The sequence below is a fragment of the Galeopterus variegatus genome, unplaced genomic scaffold (assembly GCF_000696425.1).
Source record: "Galeopterus variegatus unplaced genomic scaffold, G_variegatus-3.0.2 Scaffold307, whole genome shotgun sequence".
Taxonomy (NCBI): Eukaryota; Metazoa; Chordata; class Mammalia; order Dermoptera; family Cynocephalidae; genus Galeopterus; species Galeopterus variegatus.
This window is the reverse complement of record NW_007726418.1, coordinates 128373-151914: the sequence shown is the minus strand read 5'-3', so window position 1 is coordinate 151914 and position 23542 is coordinate 128373. Positions and strand designations below refer to the sequence as shown.

The following is a 23542-nucleotide window of genomic DNA, read 5'->3' as shown; positions in this document are numbered from 1 at the left end:
AGTTCAAGTGTGGGCCAGGCACTGTTCTAAATGCTTGTTTCATTTCACCCTTATGGTAACCCTATGAGGTAGGGACTGTCTTTCCTATATGAAGAACTGAAGCTCAAAGAGCTTAAGTTCAAACAGCTACTAAGTGGCAGAGCCACTGGAAATCCAGTCTGTGTGGCTCCTTTCCGGCTGCATTAACTGTTCTTTCAGATATTATGCGGTGCAGAGAATTTGCCATTGGAGAGCATCGAGCTCTTTTACCTGCCCATAATCCTGACAACTGGGACAATTGTCAAGCTAGGGCTGGGTCTGAAGCTCACAGACCCCTCAAGCCAGTTGTCCAGACTGGGACTGGGTCACAAACCCTTCACATGCCAGGCTGGGTCCCCAAACCCCTCACACACCAGTCTGTGAGCTAGGAAACCAGCAGAAAGGTCCTTGGAGCCATAGGTTTGAAAGCATGGCCACACGGGGTGGACGCCTGAGGCAGTCACTGCCAGCCAGTTTGCAGCGCTGCACATATGCACTAACTCCACCCACACACAACTTATTTACAAAGAATGCACTGCAACACATAATCAATGTAGTGAAATGTTGTAACCATGCTGGGCCTAGTCCACTTGTCTAGGTCCCCAGCCACCAAACCATGACAGATGGTTGGGCTATGCAGATAACCTTGGGGCAATACTTGAAAGGTCCACTATCTTCCTTCCCAGGTGAAAGCAAACTGATCTTGGCTTTAAGATGAGATTGGAATAGAGAAAAAAGCATTTGCAAGGTCTGATACATAATGGTAAGTCCACAGCTGAGTCATCAGCTGATCCATCAAGTCATGAATTGAAGGCACAGCTGCATGCAAAGGAGGTACTACTTTGTTCAGTTCTTGATAATCTACAGTCATTCTCCAGGTACCATCAGGCTTTTTCACTGACCTTACCAGAGCATTAAATGGGCTATGAGCCAGATGAATAATGCCAACTTTCTCTAATTCCACTATAGTGGCACTTATCTCTGCATGTCCTGCTGGTAGGCGATACTGCTTTACATTAACTACATGTCTTGGCTTGGGTAACACCTGTGGGTCATGTTTACCATATCCTTGTAACACAGGCTTTACTGTCCATATTCACAGCTGAAACTCTCCAACTATTGTTTGCAGGTGCAAACCATAAAGTACATCCATACCCAAGATGTATTCAGCTATGGAAGATATATATACAGTATATACATGAGGTTGTAACTTTCCTATGCCCAATGGCAATGACACAACTTTGACCTCAATAGTATTTAACCTCCATAGCCATCTATATGAACTGTCCCCTGGAAATTTATCTGGATTACCATATATTAGGCTACATTCTGCACCTGTATCCACCAATGCCAAAACATGTTACACATTTGTCCTCAACCAATATATTCCCAATTCAACATTAGGCCTCCAGTCCTCACCTGCCCCCAAAAGATGAGTACCTTGGCCTGCTCCCTAATCAAAATGGAACAGCTCATCTGCCTCCTTGTGAGCAACCAAAAAATCCTTTAAATCCACTGAGCGTACCTTGCTACCTGTTTCTGGACTTTTGGTAAAATGCTGTTCAGGGCTCAATTGTTGCCACAAGGAAAACAGAACTGCATTTGGCTGCCAGTCAGTTTTCTTTTTATCAACCCCTTCTGCAAGCAAGTCAAGCCACATTTGCTTATGGCTAGTCTTGCTTGGTCCCTTTGGGATAAAATCCTGAGCATTTCTTGGGGGTTTGGTCTTAGCCATCTTTTGGACCCCTTTTGCTTGTCTGCTATCCTCCACTTCACCCAAGCCAGCTATCATGGTCATTACCTCATGTATAGGATGACCAATGTATGGGTCCAGTATGGCCATCAGTGACCCAAAGGACATTGATGGAGCATTTTGCAGCACTCTGTCTCTTATGCTGCCTGTAAAATTTTCATCATCTGGGCCACAAGTGTTCACATTAAACATGGACTGCTGCATCCCCAGCTCTCGAATAATTTGGACCAGCTCAGCATACGTTTGCCATTTACTAACAATCTTGGGCAGTTCTCCAGCATTTGTCCACACAGTTTGGGCAGCTGTATTCACCCAGTCCATCAAGGAGTGATTACCTGGCCCTTCTGCATATCTGCAGCTATCTGTAGCTGCTGCCTCAAGGACAGGTGCATAGTAATGGAGGCCAATTTCTCCATCTCCTCACCAGAGCACATCACACTATCCACCCCTAGATCCCATAGCCACAACAGCCAAGCAGCCAGGGACTCCCCTTGTTTCTGCTGGAACTGTCTCCCCAAGTTAACCAGTTAAGCCTGGGTATATGGGACATAGGTGAATTGGGTCACTTGTGGATCGCACACCAGTTGTCTGTCTGGTCCCATAGGCTGCTTGTGTCTCAATTTCTCATACAGAACAGGTCGTGCCTGGAGACGCACAGTTTCCCCCAACCCACCACTGGGTTGCTCATCTTCCCTGGTGTGAGAGGCAGGAGTGGCCAGTCACTGCATGTCATCCTCCAGGATAATCATCCACGCTTCCAACAACTCTGCTTTCTGCTGCAAATCTCTATCAGTTTGCAGCATAGTAATCAGCAGCCAGGCTCCAGTCAGCAGAAAAGTGGCCACCGGGCACCACACACTCAAGGATGGCCACATTTCCTCCCCCTGCCAAGAGGTTTTCCATTGTAGTGCCTGGTCTATGCTGCCTTGCAGTACAGTGTGCAGCAACCAGATCCCAGTCAATAGGAAAGTGGCCATAGGGCAGAGCATAATCAAAAGTAGCTACATTTCCTCCTTCTTCCAAGGGCTTTTGGCTCCTGTACCTGCTCGGAATCCTGTCACAGAGTATGCCAATTATTGTGCTCTTTTACCTGCCCATAATCCTACCGACTGGGACAATTGTCAAGCTAGGGCTGGGTCTGAAGCTCACAGACCCCTCAAGCCAGTTGTCCAAACTGGGACTGGGTCACAAACCCTTCACACTCCAGGCTGGGTCCCCAGACTCCTCACACACCAGGCTGGGTCACCAGACCCCTCACACTTAGGTCTATGAGCTAGATAACTGGCAGAAAAGTCCTTGGAGCCATAGGTTTGAGAGCATGGCTGCATGGGGCGGATGCCCAAGGCAGTCAATGTCAGCCAGGTCTCAGTGTTGCATATACACTAACTCCACCCGCAGACAACTTATTTACAAAGAATGTGCCACACCACCCCCAACTGGACCTAAGGTGAGGGGGCTTGATTAAATTATTCTATTTTCCCAAGAGAAAGTAAGGGAGAATGAGAAGGTAAGGAATCTCTCAGGTTTCTGGCTTGTGACAGGATGGATGACAGTATCGTTAGCTAAGATGAGAACATAAGAGGAACGTGGGATTTTTTAGGAGAAAGGTGATCAGCTCAGCTTTGAACATGTTCAGTGATGTCACTTTCCAGAGGCATTGACTAGACATCTTCCAGGCAAGGGAAAATGTTGATCAGATGTAAGATTTGGAAATCATGACTAACAGGTAATAGTTATGACCGTGAGAGTGAATAGCAGAGCTTAGGATAGAGATCACAAACTAGAGGCTCAGGAGCCAGATCAGATTCACTGATGTGTTTTGTTTGTCCTGCACAGTGTTTTTAAACAATTGAATTACTTGGCAACTTTTCATCATTAGATGCTATGTAAAAGTCTAGATTTGTGGATTGAAAGGCTGCAAAATTTGGTAACATCCCTGTAAGGCATTCAACTAGAGCGAACCAAGGTGCCCCCTTTAGAGAGGCATGCACACTCCAGTTCCTCTTACTCCTCTTCATTGTTTTATATAGTCAGTACTACTTACTTGTTTTATTCCTTTACACTCCTTGCCTGGTCTCTAAGGTACTGAGTCTTTAACTTCTGACTTAGTGAGATCTAAAGTGAGGGGGGAAAGTGAGTTAAGATAGAGTCCTAGGGACACTGTCGTTCAAGAGCATGAGAATCAACAGAGCAGTTTGGGGGTAATATAATGGTTTATACTTCTATACTACATAAGAGTCAAGTAGGGGGAGGACTGAAAAGTGACCCTTAGACTTCATGACTAGGAAGGCACTGGCAACCTTCAAATCATTTCTATAGAGCGGTGGGGACTACAGACAGTCTGCAGTGGTTTGAGGAGTTCCTGAAAGATAAAGTACTCATTTTTTCCCCAAAGTATGGATAAAAAGAAAAGAAAAGAGATGTAGCCTGAGCTTGAGAGAGGTAAGTGTTAAGGAAGGGTTTTTTATAGAGTCGGTGAGATTTGAGCATGTTTATAGGCAGCCAGGAAAGATTCAGGAGAGAGTGAAAGGCTGGCAATGCAGGAGAGAGAGGATAATCAGTGGAGTTTTCTGAGGAATTCAGAGAGATAGGATCCACAGCTCAGGTGGGAGATCTGGTTGTGAACAGGAAGGGAGACACCATCTTTTTTGATAATTGTCCTCAATTAGGACCTCTTCCCGCTATCTTCATTCTCCTTCCCCTGGTTAGTCTCCACATGCTAGAGAACTCACATGCCATGTGAGTTCTATTGTCACTCTGGAGGCAATACAATAAGATTCCTAACTAAATAGCCACTGAACATGGAGAAAGCCATTGCTGGCAGCAGCTTGAAAAGCAAGAGTGGGAGAATTAATGGGAAAACGTCCCATTTTTTCTTGTGTTTTTCCTAATATTTACCCAAATATTCAGAAGTTTTAGAGCCAATATGATTTCCTCCCCTAAATGTTCTGGCTTTTTCCCCAAGCCTTCCCCATCTCCCTCATCTCTGGTAACAATGATAGTGTCAGCTCCCCACAGTCATTTGTCCCTTGCTCCTGATACCCAGTGGGGCTAGGAATTGAAGCAAGTTCCATTGGAAGAAGAGAAGATGAAGAAGAGAAAGTCCTTATCTGCTGTTCTCTGGGACTGTCTGCCTATCAGGCCAATTAGTGCATTTTATTAAAGAAGATATGCAAAGGATTCTGTTGTCCTAGAGTTGGGTTTTTTGTTTTTAAATTTTGCTAGCAGTCGTAGAGAAAACAAGGGCTAGAAGAGACCTGAGAGATCACCTAGTCCAGCACTGATATGCAAAGGATTCTGTTGTCCTAGAGTTGGGTTTTTTGTTTTTAAATTTTGCTAGCAGTCATAGAGAAAACAAGGGCTAGAAGAGACCTGAGAGATCACCTAGTCCAGCACTAATGCCTTTGGGACCTTGTGGCAGGACTGTCAGGCAGTGAGGCAGATAGATTCTGGGCCCTCTGCTCATGCTTCCACCAGAGCAGCTCTGGATTATATATCCTAAAATTTATGAAAGATTGCTTGATTAAATAAAAAGAAAGGGGGTCTTTTGCTAAGCAGGGTTCTGGCAGACAACCAGTGGTTTCAGTAACAGACTGTCTTGTTGGAACACGGGATACACAGCCTGGCCTTGGTTATCTGGACACATAGTGCTAGGGACACTGGACCTTGATTAAATAAAAAGAAAGGGGGTCTTTTGCTAAGCAGGGTTCTGGCAGACAACCAGTGGCTTCAGTAACAGACTCTCTTGTTGGAACACGGGATACACAGCCTGGCCTTGGTTATCTGGACACATAGTGCTAGGGACACTGGAAAGCCATTTCTCTTTGTCAACAATGATTTCTTATGTCTTCCTTTTTAGGTGACCACTCCCTACCTGTCCAGAAGCCACTGAACTTCAGGAGGTTTCCCAGGACATGTCCCCACCAGAGCGAGGGTTATGGTTACAACCATCACAATGAAGGAGCCCCTTTTCCTAGAGGCAGTACCTGGGGCAGTAAAGAAGGAGGAGGAGGACTACAGGGAATCCTGGGGCTAGGTGAAGACCAGGCAAGGGGCGGGGTGACCTCCAAACAGGCTTACTGTAAATAGGCAAGGGAAACAGTTGACTTGCAGGAGGCGAACAACGGCCTAAAACCTCTAAAGCATCAAACGAAAATGTCTCAGCTTCCTGTGTTCACACATCAGAGAGAATTTTCCCTGTCTGAAGTCCAGACCTTTCAAATGAAGTTTGAAGGCCTTAGCTTGGCATTCCAGGCCCTGCCTGATGTGACTGTGGTCTCCCATTCCAGCTTTGTCTCCCACTGCACCCAGATGACCATGACAGTCTTCTCCCAGCACACTCTGCTTTTCTACCACATTGCCCACCTTGTTCCCTTTACCTGGAGGAAACCTCCAGGCTCAGCCTCCAAGCTCTCTACCTTTGAATTTTAGCTGCTTTCAAGATGCAGTTCAAATGCCACCTCCCCCAGGAAGCCTTGAGCAATTGCTTCTATGTCTTCTTGAGCTGTAAGTATTCTTTCCCTCACCAGCCTTCCTTTATCTCTATTTGACTTGTACTTTATCTCTTTACATAACTCACCCCACTTGATTTTTGGCTCTTGGGCAACAGGAAAGTCTTAGCTAGCTAATGCCTCTTATTAACTTGGAATCAAACTTGAGAGAGGTGTTGTACCCTCCTTTCCATCCTCACCATTCCCTGGTGAAAAGAGGACAAGAGCTCCCGACCCTGTAATAAGGTCTGGTCTCCACTTTTTCCTCGTTGATCTCACAGTCCTCCATACCTTCAGAGACAGAGTTGCTCCTGGAAGATTTTTCCTCAAGCCCCATCGTCCAAGAGGATTTTTTGAGGCTTTTTGTCTGACGTGGCCCCTACCTAACACTGAGGCAAGGAGTGGACATGGGCAAAGGGGTTTGGGGGTTGCCAGGAAGTCTGAGTGTCTTGGTAAGTGGGAAGAGCCCCATGACAGAGGTGTGAGGAGGGAGGAGACCTGGGGTCTGGGCCCAGATCTGGAATGTGGGCAGGTCGGTTCACTGCACCACATCCAGTGCAATCTAGCTTCAGGGTAACCTGAAACTAGAGCTTGATGGGGGTGACCTGAGTGTGGCCTCTGTCACCCTTGCCCTTCAGGGTTGCCTGGCTCTGCAGTGGCAGTGGGGTCTCTGCTAGCTCTTAGTGCGGGGGAGGGTCTGCAGCTTCAGGGTTTTCGGAGCATAGAGATCCCTGAGGGTTCTTTAACATCTGTATAAGATATTTTCTTGTCAGCTGTGGACACAGGTACAAAGTACATTTTCACAGTCCTTCTGAGAACTCAATTTCTGCATTATCCTTGTGCTCAGGAGGACACCTTACATTTGAAAATATTCCCAAATTCTAAGGCTTACCAAGCCAGAACAGACTGTGGCATGGGCGAGGGGCTCTCTTCAACAAGTATAGGGCTGATCCCAGTGATAATGGTGAATGAGAGATTATGAGAGTTTATTACAAAGCAGGAATGACAAAAGTTTTAAAGTACAAAAAGAGATTAGAGGAGGAGTGGGAAGAATGACAAGAGCTGAGGAAGGAAAACAAAAAGGGAAGTGGGAAGAGGAGGAAAGCAGCGGGGAGAGCAGGGAGGGATGGGGAGAGTGTATAAGAAACAGGAAGAGAAAACATGGGGAGGAGAGGGGAAAAAGCCCAGAAGGAACATGACTTTTGTCCCATTGCAGCCATCTGCAGGCCCAGCCTCCCCTTTCAAGTTCATTTTCAGCAGAAATGTGAAAACTTCCCCCAGGCCTGTACATCTTGAATTCCTCATACTACTGGACAGCCTGCTGAGCTCCAGTCGGCTGTTTTAGAACAAGCAGCACTCCCAAAGGTTACCTAGCCCTTTCTGGTGCAGCCTGGCTCAGAAACACAAGAACATGGGCAAGGAGAGGTGCGAGCAGTCCCCAGAATCTGGCCTGTTCCCTGCCCCCAAAGCAAGAGGTCTTTATAATCCACCTGAGTGTCATGTTGAGGAATAGGAACATTCTCATTCTTTGTCGGTGTCTGTGTGTGTGACAAATCCTGCTGCCTCTCACCTCTGTTCCCCTGCCTTACTGGCTGCCCACCAACTTTCTTCTGCAGCCACATTAGGAGTATAGATAGTCTGTAGACATGTAAGCATCATGAGTGTCTAGAGTATATGCCAGTATTACTTGAAAATGTTTTGTCTCCATCATAGGAAATGGGTGACATTTCTATTTTCTGTATCTTCTGTTAGATTATGAGACCGAATCTGAAATCGAGGAGTTGGTTCCAAAGCAGGAAGTATCAGAAGAAACAGATACACAGAACCACCTCCAGAGAACTTCAGAATAATGATTCCTGAGAAAGCAGGATTGGAGGATTCAGAAATTGGAATGACGGTTTGAAAACTCATCAGGGAAATCCTTCCAGGGAGATGTTGGAGACAAAAACCAGAAATGTAAAGCCAGCAGAAATCAAGGATGCAAAAATCTCCCCAGAGAAGAAAAGCCAGAAAGGTAAAGAACTTGAGAACTTCTTTAATCTAAGCTCAAAAAGTATTTCACATTTGAGAATTCACAGGGAGAAGAACAAGGAGCCAGTTTCAGAAGTCAAAGCACAAGACACAGCTTATGACAGGCTTCAGAGGGGAGCCCCTCTGGCAGCCAGCTTTAGAGGAGCCCTGGGAGGGCAAAGAAATGCAGAGAGGCAGCAGGGAAGCCAGGCAGGACCGAGAACAAGGACAAGGAATAGAGTTTCCAGACATGTTCCCCTCAGAGACGGAAGTGCCCTTGATGAGGAAAGAGGGCAACAAAACTACCAAGGGGAGAAACCCTTTATCTGTAAAGAGTGTGGAAAAGCCTTTGGTCAGAGGGCAAACCTCATTGTGCACCAGAGAACCCACTCCAGGGAGAAACCTTTTCTATGCAATGAATGAGGAAAAGTCTTCAGTCAGCAATCATACCTCATACGACATCAGAAGATCCACACAGGTGAGAAACCCTATGAATGCCAGGAATGTGGGAAGACCTTCAGCCAGAGCTCAAAGTTCATCAGGGTGTTCACACTGGGGAGAAATCTTTTGAATGTGGGAAAAACTTTAGTCAGAGTTCAGGCCTCACTGTACATCAGAGGATCCACACAGGTGAGAAACCATTTGAGTGTAATGACTGTGGCAAAGCCTTCAGTTGTAGCTCATACCTTATGCATCAAAGAATTCACACTGGGGAGAAACCCTATCGGTGTAACAAGTGTGGAAAAGCCTTTGGACAGAGCTCCAGGCAACTCACGCCCGGAAGAAACCTCAGCTAGTTGCTTGTGTTAGTGCCCACTGTTAATGGGAGAAAGTTTAAGGCTCATGTTCATGTGCTTGTTTTACTCAGACTGTCTTCTCATAAATACTAGGAAGTGGGTGAGAGTTCACAGACTATTCACTGCTGGAAATCTGGATCCACACAGTCACTTCTGCTTGTATGTTGTTTTTTTCACTTGTCTTGATTTTGTATGTGTGTCTCTAACCAGTTTTTGAGTTCCAAGAAGCAGACACAAGGTCCTCTCTATATTATAACAGGAAACTGAGGAATTCTTCATTTCTACAATGCTGATTAGGAAATTCTATGTATCAAGAAATTTATAACCTGATAATCTTGCAAGATCCCACTTGCTTTGAAGATTTGTAATTTGCCAAATGCAGAGCTTTAATGGGCTGTGAGTTGGGGAGCTTAGAAGGCACACTCTGAGAAGTACTGAAATTTAGAATATCATATCCTCTTTCAAATCTAGGCTGCCTTTGGAAATTACTCAAGCAGAGGAGGATACATAGGATGATAGAATCATCAAAGAGAACTTGACAGACTGGAACTACGGATTGAGGTTAGCAAAATGAAATATCAAATCCTGTCCATAGGATTAAGGAGTCTAAGACTCTCAGAACAGAAATGTTTGGATCCTTGAACATTAGGCATGCCGGGAAGGGTGTCTTTCTTTTTTGTTGGCTGGCTGGTATGGAGGTCTGAACACTTGACCTTGGTGTTATAACACCACACTCTAACCAACTGAGCTAACCGGCCAGCCCGAAAGTTGTCTTTAAAAGTATCATCCTGGGCCGGCCCGTGGCTCACTCGGGAGAGTGTGGTGCTGATAACACCAAGGCCCCGGGTTCGGATCCCATATAGGGATGGCCGGTTGGCTCGCTGCCTGAGCGTGGTGCTGACAACACCAAGCCAAGGGTTAAGATCCCCTTACCAGTCATCTTTAAAAACAAACAAACAAACAAACAAAAAATAAATAAAATAAAAATAAAAGTATCATCCTGGGCCGGCCCGGTGGTGTACTCGGTAGAGTGCGGCGCTCCCGCCGAGGGTTCAGATCTCATATAGAGACCGGTCCGCTCACTGGTTGAGCGCGGTGCGGGCGCGACACCGAGGGTTGCGATCCCGTTGCCGGTCACGAAAAAAAAAAATAAAGTATCATCCTTCTCTCTCATTTACAGTTGCCAAGCCGCTAAGGGCTGAGGTCCTAGTCTTAGAGCCTGTTCCTTCCCCTCTACACCATCTGGGTTGACTTTTCCTTAAAAGGAAAAAAATATGTGTGTGTGTGTGTGTGTGTGTGTGTGTGTGTGTAAAATAAAGTAATAATCTCAGCAATCTGCCACTTATACAAGAGGAGATTTATTACCTTTATTTTTTACTTTTTTGGCAGCTGGCCAGTAAAAGGATCTGAACCCTTCACCTTGGTGTTAAAACACATTCTCTAACCAACTGAGCTAATCAGACAGCCCTTTGTTACCTTCAGACTGAAGGAAAAATATGACAGCAGGAATTCAGTATACTTCAGTATGTATTGTAATGATAGTTGCCCATTACTAGGAGTTTAGATCAGCCCTCCCAGTAACTCAGGAGTTGGTCCTCTCTTGAGTATGGATCCATAGTCCCCAACCCCGGAGGGTCAATTTTAGAGGTTTTATGAAACTGGAAAATTGACTCTCAAAATGCCTCTTGCTACTTAATTCCAGGTTAATTTCAGCATAAGATATACTCTACCTTTCAACCACTAGTAGGTGAGGCAGGGATGCTGGGAATTAGTCAACAGCTTGACTTCTGGCACCAAGAAAAGCCTAGGGTGAGTTGCAATTACAACCATGTCTGTCAGCTCAAGCTGCTTGCAGGTCACAGGCAATTGAAATTTCAAAGTATAAGAATTTTTTAAAATATAAGAATAAAAAATTTCCATCCAAAGTTTGAGAAAATCCTTATTTCTTGCAGGGCCGGCCTGTGGCTCACTCGGGAGAGTGTGGTGCTGATAACACCAAGGCCAGGGTTCGGATCCCATATAGGGATGGCTGGTTTGCTTATTTCTTGCAAACTACTTCCCCATTGCTTCTTTGGGCAAACACCAGGGCTGTTTGCCTTGTTACAGAAGTCTGTTTTAACTAAGCAGAGGTGTAGGGTAAGCACACCAATCCAGGCATTCATGAGAGCAACTGTTGATCTTGTGTGTTTGCACAATAAGCATCTAAAACAGACTGTGCAACTCCTTGGTTTTAGTTTGCATGAGACTTAGTATATTAGTCCATTTCCGTTGCTTATGACAAAATACTTGGAACTGGGTGGATGATTTATAAAGAAAATGAAGTTTATTGCTTATAGTTTATGAGGCTGGGAAGTCCAAAGTCCATCTGGTCGTGGTGACAGTGACCCAGGGGTCTCACACTGCAAGATGGTCGAAGAAGAGAGAGCAGGGCGAGTAAGAGAGAGAGAGAGAGACACACACTCTCTTCTTTTAAAGCCCTCAGTACCATGCCCCTGACCACCATTTTTAATCTACTCACTACTGCGTGGTCCTACAATCCAATCACCTCTTAAGGCTCCACCTTCAATTACCATAATAGGATTTCCCACCCTCTTAACAGTAACAGTGGGGGGTCAAGTTTCTAATACATAAAACTTGGGGAACACCAGTCTAGCTTCAGTGAGTTTTGGGGGAACATAGTTCAATCCACTACACTGAGCATCTGTGTCAAACTCTTAGTTGCCTTGCACAGAGACCTGGGTAAGGACTGCAGGCCTGAAAATGAAGGGAAGTTAATTTTTTACTTGGACAAAAGTAGAGCACACTTGTGCAGTAAAGTAGAGCCACACTCCGGGATGTAGGATTTAGCTTTCCTGAAGTGCAGGGGAGATAATGTCCCTTGGATGGACTTCAGTGACAGACAGGATTCAGCAGATAAATCTCAGTTCTTATTCTTCCCACTACTACCCAACAGACTGTCTGAAGACCTGCTGGTTCTGCAAGTTGTGCTCCTTTCTAAACAACATGACACATGACTGGAGGACCAATTGGGTTTTCTTTGGGCAAACTTGATAACACATTACCTTGAATTTACTTTTCTCCCACCCTGCATTGACTTATCTTTTTTCCTTTCCTCTTGCAGACCTGGGCTTGCATCTCCCAATATAAGCTTTTGCCTCAGATTCTATTTTATAGGGAGCCTGTGACAAGGCAACCCTCTAGGGGTAAAAAAACCCCAAAACCTTTTTTCCCCAGTGACCCTTTATCAATCCCAGGAAAGAATTCCAATGGCCTTGTTTATGTGACATGACAACCCTTGAATCATGTGCAGTTGTCAAGAGGATGGGTGTTGTAATTGGCAAGAGCAGGAACATGTACTCCCTAAGAGGAGAGTGCAGAGTCATTAGCAGAAAGAGAATGGGAAAGTGCACTGAGCAAGCAAAAACTATCGCTACCACAGTCTACTACAGACAGGCGGGAGTTATTCCTTGCTGTCTTGAATAAGCTTTACTTCTAACAGTCTGCAAAAGAACTTAGAGGTCTGTTAAAAGATAACATTAGAAAAAAAAAAAGATAAAATCATGACTCATACAAATGTTAAATAAACATGTAAGATTTTGTTTAACCCATTATTAATGAGGGAACAGATAAGATGTTACAACCAGTTCAAAGAAGTCAAAGAAGGTCCAGCCCGTGGCTCACTTGGGAGAGCGTGGTGCTGACAACACCAAGTCAAGGGTTTAGATCCCCTTACAGGCCATATTTTGAATTAAAAAAAAAAAAAAAAGTCAAAGAAAGATAAATTTAAATGGCTTTGACTCCACACCTGCCTCTTACCAATGTGAATTACCACCAAGGGCAGTGGGTTAGGGGAGTGACTTGGAGGAATGGGTACTAGTTTCTTTAACCATTCTTTGGATTACTTCCTAACTGTTTGTATATCCTCTGATCTTAACATCTCTTTCCCAACTCCTGCCCCCACCTTGTTTAAGTGTGCACCACAGGTAAGGGAGGAACACGAAGAGGTGGGAAGCTGGTGGTACAGTCTGGGTGGCAGAGAACAGAGTGGTGAAGGTGGCCATGGGAAGAGAAAAGAGGGAAAGAGGCATGGAAGAGACCTGCTAGCGGTGACCTGCATGTCCATCCATCTAGGACATGATGACTAGTTGGGTGTGTGGAGCAAGGGAAGATGAGTGATTCCAAAGATCTTATCCCAGGAGCTCAGAGCATTGCTGATACTAACCCAGAAGGAGAAGAACATGTTGTGGGGGGTGGGGAGGAGGAACAGATCAGGGTGGGGCAGGTGTTTGGGGGGTTTAACCCTCAAAGGTTAAAAGGGGCTGGTAATTCTTCCCAATGGAGCACCTCAGCAAGGAACAGGAGATGTCAGAAAGGGCTGGAGATTTGAAATTGGGTGGAGTCCCATGAAAGATTTGGGATTGTGGGGATTCAGAGTTCCAAGGGAGAATGTGTGCTCCAAGGAGCACTGAAGTCCTCTAATAAAATTGCTCAGGGCCAGCACGTGGCTCACTTGGGAGAGTGTGGTGCTGATAACAAGGCCACTGGTTCCGATCCCTATATAGGGATGGCTGGTTAGCTCACTGGGTGAGTGTGGTGCTGACAACACCAAGTCAAGGGTTAAGATCCCCTTACCGGTCATCTTTAAAAAACAAACAAACAACAACAAAAAAACCCCGTGCTCATCCATACATGTGACATGGTTGCATGGGAGAAATTATCCCTCCATTCAGGGATCCTCCCAAGACATCCCACTTCCGTTCAGCCAGGTGACCTTAGGGACTTTCTCCAAACCAGGGACATGTAAATGTCTTGACTGCTGCCCCACCTGACACCACTCCTTTATCCCCTTCCTCAGTCACCTACTCTGAAATGGAGCAAACCCACCCCTGGTGTGACCTATGGTGTCGAGTCCGGACTCTAGCTACTCACTCTGCCTACTCTGCCTGCATTCCAATCCCTTTTCCACCACTTACTGCATGTCCCTGAGCAAACTTCTTAACCTCTCTGTGGCTCATCGTCCCTGTCTATAAAATGGTGGTATTAACAGTCTACCTCGGGGGTGCTGTGAGGATTAAATGAGTAAAACACACATGAAACATTGAGAAGAGTGCTTCTCACAGAGTAGGTGCTCAATGACTACCATGTAAAGTAAGAGAACTTATTAATTTGCTTTCCTGTTCTGAGACATGGCCCAACAGCAATTTTGTCTCTGGGGCAGGACAGCTGGGGGTAACCTGTAGAGCCAGAGAAACAACCAATGCTTTCCTTTTCAGCAAGGAGAGGCCATAGCAGTCTCCAGTTTATTGGGAGGGGAGGGTGGAGGGACCTGCTAAGGGAGGCACTAGAGCCCCAAACTCCATGAACTCTGGAGGGTTAGTGCAGAGCAGGGCTGGGCAGGGCCAAGTGGAATTGCTCTGCTAAGGGAAGGGGAAGAGATAGGGGAAGAAGGCCTGTAATGGATTGAATTATGTCCCCCCAAAAGTCACCGAGGCTTGAATTGTCTCCCAGTTTTACGTATTAGAAACTTAGCCCCCACTGTGACTGTTAAGAGGGTGGGAAATCCTATTATGGTAGTTGAAAGGTGGAGCCTTGAAGAGGTGATTGGATTGCAGGACCGTTCAGTAGTGAATGGGTTTAAAATGGTGGACAGGGGCGTTGTTCTGAGGGCTTTAAAAGATGATGATAGTCTGTCTTGCTTGCTCTACTCTACTCTCTCTGCTTCCACCACCTTGCAATGTGAAAACCCTAGGTCACTGTTGCCACCACCAGATGGATTTCCCAACCTCAGAAACTGTAAGCAATAAATTTTGTTTTCTTTCTAAATTACCTAGTTCCAAATATTTTGTTATAAGCAACAGACATGGATTAACACAAGGCCTGTGGGAGGGGAAGCTGCTAAAAGGCTGTGGCCCTGTGTGGGATGGTGCATTCCAGGAAACATCATCAAGGCAGATGTGGCTTTTTTGGTAGAGTTCAAAGAAAGGGCTGTGTCCCATGCCAGAGCTATCCAGGTAGGGAAGCAGGGCCAGGACGGTCAGCACATGGCATGGGAGGGAGCTCTCAGCCTTGGGGTCCCTGGGAAAGAAGGCTCCTTGCAGCTCCTCTTTCTTGAATTGCTTCACCCCATACGGCTCACACTGGGTTCCTCTTTGCCTCATCTCACCATGTGACAAGGCAGATTGATTTAGTTTATGCCATTTTTACTGTTTGAAAAACCCCGACACCCCTAGTAGAAATTAGAAGTTAGAAATTATCCTGTACTTAGAAAAATAGATGAAAAATTTTAAATTTTGCCTGCGTTTGCTGTTTCCTGCCTATGCTGTTCCTGGCTGATAAAATCAAGAGCTGTATCCAGATGTAACCAGACAAACTAGGGAGGAAACTACCCTGGGGAAGTTCTTGCTGTCCCTGAGTGATTAACTGGCTTATCTTGGCTTCTTTAACCAGCTTGCATTAGGCCTTGCCAAACCCCCTCCCTCCTCACACCAGGAGGGAATATGTGTGACTATATGATAATTTTAAGTGTGTGACTATATGATAACTTTGACTATGTGACTACGTGATTTTTGCCTGTGTGACTATGTGATTTTTTGCCTTTAAAAAACCCCTTAAACTTAGACTTAGGGTTGCTCTCTTACCAGAATATTTGGGGAAGCAGTCACCAGCTGGCTAATAAAGACCCCCTTTTAAAATTCTCAGTTGGGTGTTCTAGTTCCTTTTCCAAGCGACAGCCTCACAACAACCATTAGGATGTTTTATTTGCAGAAAGGAGAAAGGGGGGGCCGGCCCGGTGGCGCACTGCTGTAGTGCGCCGCTTGGGAAGCGCGGTGGCGCTCCCGCCGAGGGTTCGGATCCCACATGCAGACCGGCCGCTCACTGGCTGAGCGAGGGACGGGAGCAACACCGGGGGTTGCGATCCCGTTGCCGGTCCCGGTCCGGTACGGGCGCGACACTGAGGGTTGCGATCCCATTACCGATCCCACATGCAGACCGGCCGCTCACTGGCTGAGCGAGGGACGGGAGCAACACCGGGGGTTGCGATCCCGTTGCCGGTCCCGGTCCGGTACGGGCGCGACACTGAGGGTTGCGATCCCATTACCGATCCCACATGCAGACCGGCCGCTCACTGGCTGAGCGAGGGACGGGAGCAACACCGGGGGTTGCGATCCCGTTGCCGGTCCCGGTCCGGTACGGGCGCGACACTGAGGGTTGCGATCCGTTGCCGGTCACGAAAAAAAAGACAAAAAAAAAAAAAAAAAAAAAAAAAAGAAAGGAGAAAGGGCTCAAAAGGTGGCTCATGCTTTGGGCCTAGTCTTGACTTTCCAGAGTGTGTCCTCATGAGGCTGCCAGGCTGAGGGCAGCACAGCTCTCAGCCAAAAGGCCAAAGAAAGGCATAGAGGCAGATCTGGTGAGGTGTGTGCTGAGGGCAGTGAGCAGAGCATGACTTCAGGGTCTGAGGACCACAGAGAAAACATGATAGGTGGCTTCAGCCAGAAGGCAGTGGTCTCAGCATAAGGTAGACAAAGCAAGATGGGGAATTACATGGAAAAGTGCTGGAGAAAGTAAAAAGCTGTACACCCAGAGGGTGAGGGGAGCCCAGGGGCTGGATGAAACCAGTGTCTGTGGGAAGGTGAGAAGGGTGAGGGTTTAAGCTGACAGATGCAAGCCACTTCCACTCACTTTAGAGGGGCTGCCCCATTCAAGGAGGTGGAAGAGGCAGAAATAAGAGAGAAGGGAGAAATCCATGTCCTACCAGAGGCCAAGCAGCTCTAGGTAGAGGTTGGTCTCTGCTCCACGAGGGCAGTGAATCCTCTTCCTCTCAGACTGTATGCTGGTTATTTCCATCTGCATCCCAGATTTCGTCCTCTGGCTTCTCTGCCCTGGGGCAGCATCCCTGGGACTGCATCAACGTAATTCCCTTTACCTCTGGCTTCCTGGTGGGAGGCATCAGTAGGTCTGAGGGAGGTACAAAGGCTGGGGTTCTCTGTGGGTGCCCTCCCTGCTTTTGCACATGGTTCTGGCAGTAGCCGTGTCCCTCTGTAACCGTAGCTTGTGTCGAGAGACGCCTCAGCATAGCTCCAGCCACACCATTTCCTCCCTTGCCCCTTCAAGCTTGGAGTGGCAGAGCTCTTGCTGGTATCGGTGTCTCATCATCCACTGCCCGAACCTCTATAAATTGCTCCTTCTTTAAACTCGCTGCCTCCTGCCAGGTCCCAGCAGGCTGATGACTACTGGCAACCAGCAGATCTCATGCACTGGACTGTGCATTTTATATTTACTAGACCAGGCCACATCGGCGCTCCAAGCTAAACACTGCTTAGTGACAAGGGAAGCACAGACATTCTCTTTATTCATAAAACTTCCACACTACAAAGGCAGCCAGTGCTGGGAAGGGTTTTGGACTCACTGGATACCCTCCCACTCACACAGAGTGAACATTACCAAGCAACCAGAGTATAACTGATACACCATCCTTTTCTCAAGCTAAGACGGTACACTGTGTCCTCAACATGCTCCATGCTTTCCAGACAAATCCTACTTCTAGATACAACTCCCCCTGTCAGGTTTTAGAAATCTTACCCACCCTTTGAGGGTCAAATACCATTTTCTTCATGATCTATCCCCAAATGCTCAAGTGCTGCTTTTTTCATGACCTAGCCCCAAATCAAAGAAGCACCCACCCTTGTCTAAACTTGCCCACCATTATCCTCAGCTGTTCTGCCATTCAGCACGTTCTGCCTTGTGTTGGTCTTTCTCCCCCTGCTGGAGTCTCATACACTGTGGATTCCTTCACACACCCAGCATGGTGCCTTTTACTTAAAATATGTTCAACAAATTGCTGAATGTATAGAACACTAACTAAACAGAAACCTCTGTGACCTGCTTCAACTGAGTAGGGTCACCTGCAGGAGATGCCAAAGTCTAAACGAGACTAACCAGCTGGATTTCTCTACCTGCCTCCCATGCCATCTGTCTCCTTTTCCTCCTTCTTGCCTACCTTGAGTCCCCACCAGCTTCATCCTCCCAACACCTCCCTCACCTTTCAGTCAGTCCTCACTCTGACAATGGCTTTAAAGCTCTTGAAACCACAGTTGTCATAGTGAGAAGACAGCTCAAAGCCCCTCATGTCCAACTCCTGCATTAGACAGCTGTGGAAAGGGATGCTCAGAGCTCTCAGTGGCTTGCCCAGGGTCACGCTGGTACAGGAAGCCCAATACTATGGGCAGGAATTTGGCTTTGGTTTGTAGTACCCAAAGACCAGGGCTTTTGACCTGAATCCCCCACCTTCCCTTGTGCATCTCAAGCCTGGCACTCCTAGTGACCCTATATCCAGTCTCTCCCTTCCCTGGGGCTCACCTGGAGTCATTCCTTGGCCTTTGCTTGTTACAGCCCCTCCATGGGCTTCCTCCTATCATTCTCCTAGAGCTGGCCCCCTGAAGCCTCACTCAGTGTCCCCCTCCACACTGATCTTGGTATCTCTGCACACCCTTCAGACTTTATCAGTCTCGTTGCCTAGTGTCCTTCAGTCATTTCTATGTGAATATGTGTGTATGCATCTTGTCTCTCCAAAGACACTGGGAGGCCCTCACAGGGGCCTACCTCAGCCTTGTTTAGCAGCACCTGGCACAGAGCTGGACTGATCACAAGGGCTCAGCTTGCTCTCACGTGGATCCAGTGTTGGACCCGAAGCCTTGACCCACTGACACTGAGCCCTGACCAGGGAAGCTGGCTGGTGTTTCTTCCAGGCATTAGTGGTCTGATGAAAGATGAGGTGGGAGCTCTGGCCAAGGGCCTTACCACACTGGGTGCAGCAGTTGGGCTTTTCCCCATGTGGGTCCGCTGGTGCAGCACCAGTAGGTAGGAGTTGCAGGTGAAGGCCTTGCCACACTCACAGTACTCACAGGGCTCTCACCTGTGTGGCTCTGCCAGTACACCAGGAGGCGAGAGCTGTGGCTGAAGGTCTTGCTGCACTCAGGACACACGTAGGGCTTCTTATCTGTGTGCATGCCCCAGTGCATGATGAGGGTCGAGCTCTGACTGAAGGCCTTGCTACATGTGCTGCAGACGTAGGGCCTCTCCTCCTTGTGCATTTCTGGTGCTGGATTAGGTGGGAGCTGCATGCAAAGGCCTTTCCCGCTGCCTTCACCCATATGGCTTCTACCCTGTGTGGAGTCTTTGATGCATGACCAGGGTGGAGCTCTGACTGAAGGCCTTGCCGCACTCACATAGAGATTCCTGCTGGGGGCAGCCAGGCTGGGGCTAGGGCACATAACTCCCAAGTTCCATACAGTTCTGGCCTATCTCTCCTGGGAAGCATTTCTTCTCTTTTGCTGGGACCTGTCTGGGGTCTGGCTTGTCCCTCCTCACTTGCCTTTCTGCAGGCTGTTCTGAATGCTCTGCTCCCCTTCTCCCTGCTTCTCAGGCTTCTCCAAAGGCACAGCCCTTTGGAATCTCACTTTGGGGTCTTCCAGAGAATTCTCCTTCCAGATTCATTTGTTCCAGGATCAAATCCTCCTTTTCACCTTTGAGCTCAATATTTGAATAAGACACAGAAGATAAAAACAAATTAACAATAACAAATAAAAACAGAATCAGCTTTAAATTCTAGATGGGAAACATGAGACTGGAATTGAGGAAATCCGATAAATACCCCTCTTTTCAGAGGCAATGTAGCATTGGGCCAAGAGTGTGGTCTCTGGGGCCAGACTGCCTGACAGCAAATCCTGCCTTTGCCATGAGCAGTTACTTGACCTCTCTGTGCTTCAGTTTTCCTATCTATAAGACGTATTAATGCTACTATCTATTTCATAGTGATGTTGTAAGAATTAAATAAATCAATGAGCATAAAGTGTTTAGCTGGGTGTTAGCTATTAGTATAATTCTCTGCTCAAGTTCTGAATCAATTGAGAAATAAGATATGGAGAGACCAATATATCACCTTCATCAGAAAAGCTGATACTGGTGAATGTGGCTTCTATTCGCAGGTAAGTGGGTTTACAAACACTGGATCCCAGGATTAGGCAGCATTAACCACCCAGGGACATGGCACCCGGCTGCCGCAGGTTTGCTCCTGAAACACCTGCAGCAAGGAGGGCCAGGTGGGGGACATGGCACCCGGCTGCCGCAGGTTTGCTCCTGAAACACCTGCAGCAAGGAGGGCCAGGGTGGAACGCACAGTCTCTGTGGACAGACCAGATCCCAAGGGAGAGGAGGGAGGAGGAATGGCTTTCCCACACTCATCGATCAAATCAAATCCCTTTTTGTTCTGGGGCAAGAGTGAGTGAGGATCAAAGAGAGGCCCAAGTGTTACACCAGTGAGCTTCCTGAAATATCCGAGCAAGGAGGAGTACTTACACTCATAATTTTTCTATACGTGCACCATGGCTTCAGAGCATAGGCAGAGAAAAAAACAGAAAAGAAGGCAATAAAGGAAAGCATGCATTCTAGGGAAGAGTCAGGGATGGCACTGTCACCAAACATTTGTCCAGGGAGGTCAATGACTGCACATGTAAAGACTGCCAAGCTGGGATGGGGAGAGACGGATGTATCTTGGGAACTGGCCAAGGTAGCAAGTGAGGTGGTCAGAGAAGGCTGGTCTGTGGAAAATGGGGTCATGGGAGTCATGGAGCTTGACCAAAGTCCCCTTGCTGGCTGGAGAGGCAGGACAACAATTGAGAAAGACCTCAGGAATCTATCAGATAAAGGGGACAAGGGAGAACAAGGGAAGTGTCTGGAGGGAAGGGTATTGAGGGCCTACTGTGGGCAAGGTGTGGCAGTAGGGAGGCAGAGAGGTATGGCTCCCCAGCCCCATAATCTACGAGCTCAGTCTAGGCAGGAAGAGAAAGCATGGACTCATAGAAACAGGGGAAGCCAACCCTCTAAAGCATGGGGAGGAACCACATGCAGGTCCTTTCCCACCCCCAAAGCTATGGGAAATACAGCAAGAAAGAAGGACTGTGTGAGCTCAGGCTTTGCTTCCAGGAGGGCTGGAGAAGTCGGGGAGCATGGAAATGCTAAGGACATTCCTTAGCAGAACACTGTCCCCAGGGCAGAGATGGCCACAGTCAGCTCCAGTCCAGCCCTAGCCCTCTAGTTTAGAGCCCTAGACCTCTAGTTTGGTCTTATCTCCCATTCCCCAACCCTTTTCTTGGCTTCCCTGAGCTTTCTGGTGATACCGATGCTCCCCAACAAAGATTTCTTACCTCCGTGTCTTTCGTCTCATCTTCCATATGACCTGGAACACCCAACCCTTGTCTCACTCACCAAAACTGTTCATCCACCCTCCCACCCATCTCTTGCTCCCTCCCACCCACTCACCCATGCATCCATCTGCCCATCCATCCACCCACCCATCCATCAGGCCTGCCTCAATCATACTTCCTCCAAGGAGCCTTCCTCCACCCCTCCCATAGGTCCCAGTGACTGCTCCTTCCTCTATCCTGGGCCACCTCTGCCATCCATCCCTACTTCATTGGCAATGACCTTATTTTTTGTGTGAATTAGGTTTCCCTTTCCCATGTGTCCATCTTCCCAACTGGGCTATGAGTTTTAACCTGGTGTACTTGTTAACAATTGTACTAGTCTCTTAGCAGGCACAATGCTGTTTGGCACGGTCTCTACCCTCAGGTCTACCAAGAGGTAAGTTGTTTCTATCTTGCCTTTCTTGGGCCCCAGAAATCTCAGTACTAGTGCACATCTGGCAAAATACTTGGGAAGACTCTGAGTGACCACTTTTGGCGTGAAGGTCACCCTGAGGACCACTATGCCTGCCAAACAGCCACAGCTAATCAAGGGATGAGAATTTGTTGGGCTTGGTTCTTTGTTTTAGGGAGTTACTACAAAGGATTTGGGATCATGGCCCAGGAAAGCAATCTTGGTAAGTTCTCTGTCTAATCAGTGTGAAACTGTGGTGCTATGATGTGCTGGCGGTGTCTGGTAGACTGAAACCTTGTGGCATCTAGCCTGGCCTGGCACTTATGGCCAGGTCTGCTCCAGAGCTGTGGGACACATTCTCTTTGGTGCTTCCCTCCATGGACAGCTCAGCACCTTGGTGTAATTCACAAAGAGATATTTGCTAACTGAACAGGGGTCGGGGTGAGGGAATGGTCTTTCTTTTTTTTTTTTTTTCGTGCCCGGCAACGGATCGCAACCCTCAGTGTCGCGCCCGCACCGGACCGGGACCAGCAACGGGATCGCAACCCTCGGTGTTGCCCCCGCTCCTCGCTCAGCCAGTGAGCGGCCGGTCTGCATGTGGGATCCGAACCCTCGGCGGGAGCGCCGCCGCGCTTCCCAAGCGGCGCACTGTAGCAGTGCGCCACCGGGCTGGCCCAAGGGAATGGTCTTTCTCAAGACACACAGACTCTGTTTGGCAGCCATGGGGGGAGGCCACGCCCTGACATCTGGGTCCCAAGAGGCCACTTTGCTGAGACTATCAGAGACCCACATTTCTGAGGGGTGGAGGCCAAGATGGATCCAAGCCTAGCTGAGGCCTCTTGATTAAAACCTACTATTACTTCCCCAATAGTGGCCCTTGGGCAGGAAACAGATGGGTCCCAAGCAGTAGGTGGCCTTGGAGGGCTGAAGTTAGAGGAAGCCCTGGCCCTCCTTTCACAGTGGCTTTCCCATCCCAGAGCTCAGGCTGTTGTCACCAGGCTATGTCTGAGGCCTGGAAAGAAATGTTGGAGAAAAGTCCACAGTTGGCCTTGGAAGGGGAAGCTAAAGAGGGTCAAAGTGCTGACCCTACCTTCCCTGCCTCCTTTGGCTAGAGGGGAGAACCCATAAGCGAAGGTAAACTTTCTGGGAAGGTCTGGCATTTGAAGGCAAAATTGGCATCTACTGAACGGTCATCTCCAGGAAGGGACATGGAAGCATGTCTCCCAAAGAGCACCCTTCCCTTCTTGGACGGTGAACCCAGCCTGGCTAGTAATCACAACAATGTCACAGGACGGAACAGTTTACAGCTCTGTCCTGTCCCCAGTCTCCTTTGAGGCACACCACCCAGTGAAGCTGGCAGGGCAGGAAATGCTGCTTCACTTGATACATGAGGAAATCGACTCGGAGTTTTTTTGTGACTTCTGAGGTGACCCAACCATCAGAGGCAGAGCAGGTCCTGAAAGGCCCCTCAGGTTGCCGGTTACTCAGCACTTGGTAGCAGCTGGGTACTTGGATGCTGAGTCAATCAGAGGTGAGAGATACACTGGGCTCTTTTCTGAGGGCCTAGGCCCCACCAAGGAACACAGAATGGTTTATGAGAGGGCCAGAAAATGAGTCCCAGCTCTACCCCAGCAACCCCTGGTCCTTTGACCACCCTCTTCTAGGGCCAGCCTGTATTCCCACTTCTCACCTTCGGTTGTGGCCCACTAATCTCTGACAGGAAATGCCTGCCCTCAGGCCTAGTGGGGGTGTTCCCAAGGTCAGAGCCACAGGCCCAGGGCTCCTCCTCCTTCAGGTTCATAGCACCTGTCCTCATTTGT

At 47.8% G+C, this 23542-nt stretch overlaps 1 protein-coding gene across 1 annotated transcript; it reads left to right on the top strand.

Annotated features, from left to right (window-relative positions):
* The first annotated feature begins 7672 nt into the window (after positions 1-7672).
* Positions 7673-9068, top strand: LOC103586131 (zinc finger protein OZF). The gene is given in 3 exon segments (XM_008567287.1): positions 7673-7686; positions 8535-8803; positions 8806-9068. Coding segments are annotated over 3 exon segments (546 nt in total).
* The last annotated feature ends 14474 nt before the right edge of the window (positions 9069-23542 follow it).